Source organism: Camelina sativa, chromosome 7 (assembly GCF_000633955.1).
Source record: "Camelina sativa cultivar DH55 chromosome 7, Cs, whole genome shotgun sequence".
In the NCBI taxonomy this organism is placed as follows: Eukaryota; Viridiplantae; Streptophyta; class Magnoliopsida; order Brassicales; family Brassicaceae; genus Camelina; species Camelina sativa.
Window position 1 is genome coordinate 28,006,833 of NC_025691.1, and position 5,227 is coordinate 28,012,059.

The window sequence follows — 5,227 nt, forward strand, 5'->3', positions numbered from 1 at the left end:
TTTTTTTTTTTTTTTTTTTTTTTTTTTTTTTTTTTTTTTTTTGTAAAATTATATTAGAAAGTCACAAATTATTGTGTGGCTAGTTCAGCATGTAGTCATGAAATTTTGGTTGTAGCCGTAAAAAATACTTTCGACTATGTTTCAAAGTTATAAGCGGGGTAATAAGGTACGATGACTATTTTGAAGTTGTTTGTAAAAGTGAGATTGATGATCTCTCGTCCAGTATTTTACACGCATAATCAAACTTTGATGAGTTTGTGTATTTATATTTTTATCACTTTGCATGCTCTAGTGCTCTAACTAATTGTCTCACACATTGGGTATATCTTATGATGCTTATCTCAGTTGTAAGCATTTGATTTGAAAATGAAAAATTTATTTGACAAAAAAAGATACATGCAAAAACAGATACTTTTTACTTAGTAACATAGGCACTTAATTAAAAGAATATGTATTAGTTGCTAATATGTAATATCTTGGTCTACGTTCTGATCAGGCAGTATAGAGCTTCCGTCCACTTCCATGGCGGAGGACTCTTTTACATGGTTGATTCAAGGCCATCCAGCTGGAAACTATTACTCCAGCAAAACGTGGGAGGTTTTAAGACCAAGAGATGTTGAAAAAGACTGGGCTAAGCTGGTCTGGTTTAAAGGTGCTACGGCAAAGCATGCCTTCAATTTTTGGATTGCAAATCTGGACAGGCTACCAACTATGTCTCTCGCCTCATGGGCAGAGCCGTGGCTATGTAGTAAAAAAAGAAACATTCGCTTCCTGCCATTATTTTGGAAAAAAAATTGAAGGCCCTAATTTTTCCAAAAGTTTATTATGTATATTTAGGTTCAAATTAAAAAATATTATATGTTGTAAAAGAAAGAAGCGAGCAACGATGATTTTGAAAAAAAAAGACTAACAATCACATGATCTTTTACAAAATCGTAATGCTTTTATCAATTTATGCTAAATGTTTACAAAATTGAAGCACATGATCTTTTTAGTACTAACTAACAATTTTGTTTATACAAGTTATGTAACTTGTTTTTTGCCTTCAAAATTATGTTTTAGAACTAAGATTTTGGTTTTACTCTGGTTTTTTAATTGCTTTAAAAGTTTTATTTTTAATTTAAATTAAGGCCTTTTTTTTAAACATCTCTTGCAGTCCATATAATCCTAGGCACGGTTCTGCTCATGGGATATGCAAGTTCAGGTAAACTGTTGCTTTTGCTCTATGGCAATCGAAACAAGAGATCACTTTTTTCTGCAGTGCCATTTCGCAAAGGTCATCTGGAACTCAGTTCAGAGACTGGTCTTCGCTCCTAAGCTGGACAAAGGCAAGCTTTCCTTCTTCCCCTTCTGTTTTGCGACTGCTCCTAGCTAGCTCAAGGAATAGTCTACAACATTTGGAGGTAGAGGAACAATCTTATTCACAACCAAGTCAGTAAGTCACCATGTTATCACAAACCATCTTCAAGCAGATAGACCGTCAAATCAAAAACTATATCACCGCAAGGAGCAACATGAAGCCTTTCCGTAACTTGATGCCTCTTTGGATTTAACCCAGTTGGTCACCTTAATTATCCTTCTGCAGGAAACTTTTTGTAAGTGTTCTTTTGCTTTTTTTTTTAAATCTTTTTTAGGGCAAAGAACACACTTCCGGTCTCATCTCGATGTAACACCAAACATTTTATATATGATATTAACCTTTTAGCAAAACATAATATGTAATATCTTATCTATTACCCTAAAGCTATTACGTCAAAATTGATGTATATATATATATAAAGACTGCTAGATAGTAATCTTGATCATTGAATATATATGTGTGCTTTTCACGAATGTGAAGCTCCAATTTATTTGTTGCCTCCCATGGAAAATACAGCATTTGATGCTAAGAACGAGGTTACATATGATGTTTAAGAAAATTGAGCTCCTCTTCGATTATATATTTCCATAACTGAGAAACATTAAATTTTGATATCCGCTTTAACAAAAAAAAAAAAAAAAAAAATGAGAAAAATAGNCTATCTTATGTATGATGTTTTCTAAAGATCATCAATAAAAAAAAAACCTATACATCTTTTCTTAAGTCATTTAAGGTGATGGTGGCATGAAATTTTTGTAGTCGTTTTAACGAGCTAAATGTATTGAATTTTTTTTTATTCAGTAAAGATATTGGGGGTGCGCATGGGCCTCTGTTGGAAAGAAAGAGTGCGGCTTTACATGCATAACATTATTAGACAAGATTAAAAGATGTTGGCACATGATGGAGCCAAAATGTACAAATTCTTTAACACGATTTCTTGAAAAGTTTACTTATTCAAAGATTTTTCAGTAGTCGGCTTTGTTTGTCTCATATAGTGATGTTCTCCGTTTGTTTGGTTGACGAATAATATGACCCTCAGAAAGAGTGGGGACTCGGTCATCACTCATCTATGAGTACCAATAGATAAAAATAAATTTATTGAGTGATATAAATAAATAAGATGTTGTATTTGTTTATAGATATTTGATTTAAAAGAAATTTGAAAATAAAAATATTGTTTGGCTAACAATACTAGAACCAGACTGAACTAAACCGGTGTCAAAGTAACCAAACCAAAACATAGGAACAGCCACTTAGTCGGAACCAAACTATCTTCAAAGATAAACTTAAGTCGTGGCGATGTGGCAAACCTAATCTATAAGATGAGGTCAAAGATTCTCTCCATTTCTATCATAGTTTTTGGATTGATTTACAGTTGTTTTCTCATTGTCATATGCTAAGTATTTAGATTATCTTCCGTTTTTGAGTAAATTTCTATGTTCTCGCTGATTCACATTTACTACGACACATGTGAAAGTTTTATTCAACACGTCTCTCTCCGCTTACTAGGTTAAAAAAGAACCAAACCAAAAAAAATCTAAACCTTTAACAAGAATATATAGAGAAGCCAGTCGATCAAATTACAAACACATCTCTTCTTTCGAAACTCAAACACAATTCTCTTAACAATGGATTCAATTCAACAAGACATGTTCTCTTGTCTTCCCGACGTTATTTTAATTGTGATAATCTCTTTCTTGCCGTTTAAGGATTGCGTACGCACCAGTCTTCTCTCCAGGAGGTGGAGGTATCTATGCCATGAGACCAAAAACCTTTCTTTTAAGGAATCCGACTACGTGAGTAGTTCTATCACTGACGATGAGTTTGCAAGATATGACGCTAGGGTTTCCTTTTTTCGTTTTATTGATACATGGATCTCTAGAATTCATGATCAAGTCGTGGAAAGTTTTGAGATCTGTTTCTCTAATCCGGTGGGTTTCGCGGCTTCCATCGAGGCTCTAATCGAATTTGCGGTCTCCAAGGGAGTGAAGAAGTTAGTTATTGATTTATCAAACCCTGCGTGGAGAAGATACAATGATGTATCATATCATCATTTTGTTGTTACATTGCCAGAAAGTGTTTACAGTCTAACAACCCTGGAGACACTCAAAATTTACGGGTGCAACTTTGATCCTTCAAAATTCACAAACAAGGGATCGTTAAGAAGACTCTTTTTCGGTTGGATGAGACTAGAACAGCTCGACTCTTTGCTATCCAAATATCCTTCCCTCCATAGTCTAAGTATCAAACAATGTTGGGGCTTGGATATCAGATCGATAGCCGGACAGTTAAGAGAGATAGACGTTGAGAATTCCGACTTCAGTTACATGCAATGTGCCTTTGACTTGCCTAATATATACAGCTTGAGGTACGCCGGCCAACTTTTTGACTTGCACTTCGACATGAAGACGATCATAGAATATGTATATTTAGATTTTGAGGTAGAGGCCGTGCATGAGGAACCAAGTGAGTCAACACGAATAGACGGTGAAGTTATTTCTGGTTATCTCAATGGTCTACGAGCAGCTCGCACTATAACTGTCTGTCCTTATCTCCTTCAGGTATATTTAAATGTTTACATCTTTAGATTAGATTTTGATAGTAAGTTATAAGTTCATTTAAGGGTTCTTCGAATATTTGAAATTTTGTGATTGCGATATATGGTAGTAGACTATAGCAGTTGTTGTCAAGTGAAGAGAAATTATGTTGAAGATGTAGTTATTGTAATATACTAAAATAGATTTTTAAAAATATCAGGTTAAGTGTGTATTATTGTTAGATCAAAACAACCGTTTTCTCAGATAAATTTTTGCGATTTGAACAAAACAATTCCATTATTGTTAATTAATTTAGTCTATTTAGGTCATTTGGAAGAAGATGATATATTCGAACTATTTATTCACTAATAGCTAGTCACCTAGTGAATAAAGATCATGTTTATTGCTTTAGCCCTACTATGAAAATTCCTAACACAATATGTTTTCGGCTATTACATTAAATTGTTCTATATAGATGTTGTTTTGATGTATTGTTGATATTTTAATATGTGTTTCTTTTTCTTATGGAAGACTATTCCAGAATGTGACAGTCCAGATTGTTTGCTCTACCCTATGGAAACACAACATTTGGTGTTGAGGACGAAGATGCATACGAAAGAGTTCAACGGAATTAGGATTCTTTTGGAAAATTGCCCTAAGTTGGAGAGTCTAACTTTTGATATTCTTCCTCCACACCCTTTACCGGTAAGATTTCTATATATGCACTTTATAAATAAAAAAATGCAATAAAGAGTAGTTACATTTTCTATTAACCAAATTAAAGCGTATGATTTTCGTTATTTATTCTGTAGAGGACTTTGTCATATCGTGGCATCGATCCACGTACATATTGGATGGTAAACAGGACATATACTTGTCTAATGAAGACACTAAAGGTCGTGGTGGTTAGGAATTTTGGTGGTAGTTTCAATGAGCTAAATATATTGAGATATTTGATTCGATGCGGCAGTGAGTATAGACCTGTGTTGGAAAGAGTAGAATTGTACGTGCCGAATGGGATGGATAAGAGTCAAGCGATGGCAGTACATGCTAAAGCAGAGATGTTACAAAAAATTTCGAAGCATGTTCAGATTCTTTGTGCACAATGCTTGACAAGTTGAGCTTTTCAAGATTTGTTCAGTAATGGTGGATTTTGTTTGCTTGTTTAGTGATTGTTTTTGAGTTCTATTTATTAACATTGAGGAAGTGAATCTTCCTTAGCTTGGTTTATTTGATTTGTGTTTAAGAGCCTCAGAGAATGAGGAAAAATATTAATAATAAATGTTTTGAGTAATATATATAACTAGAACTCAAATAATGTGGGGGGGGG

At 33.8% G+C, this 5,227-nt stretch overlaps 1 protein-coding gene across 1 annotated transcript; it reads left to right on the plus strand.

Moving 5' to 3' along the window:
• Positions 2,989-5,018, plus strand: LOC104705018 (putative F-box/LRR-repeat protein At5g54820). The gene is made up of 3 exons (XM_010421011.1): positions 2,989-3,921; positions 4,429-4,602; positions 4,710-5,018. The coding sequence occupies exons 1-3, from the start codon at positions 2,989-2,991 to the stop codon at positions 5,016-5,018; spliced, it is 1,416 nt and encodes a 471-aa protein (XP_010419313.1).

What these genes read in the sequence shown, in the direction of transcription:
- LOC104705018 (XM_010421011.1), top strand. Translation starts at nt 2,989, where the DNA reads ATGGATTCAATTCAACAAGACATGTTCTCTTGTCTTCCCGACGTTATT. An exon ending in TCTGTCCTTATCTCCTTCAG is followed by an intron (nt 3,922 to 4,428) that starts GTATATTTAAAT and finishes TTCTTATGGAAG; the next exon opens with ACTATTCCAGAATGTGACAG. An exon ending in TTCCTCCACACCCTTTACCG is followed by an intron (nt 4,603 to 4,709) that starts GTAAGATTTCTA and finishes TTTATTCTGTAG; the next exon opens with AGGACTTTGTCATATCGTGG.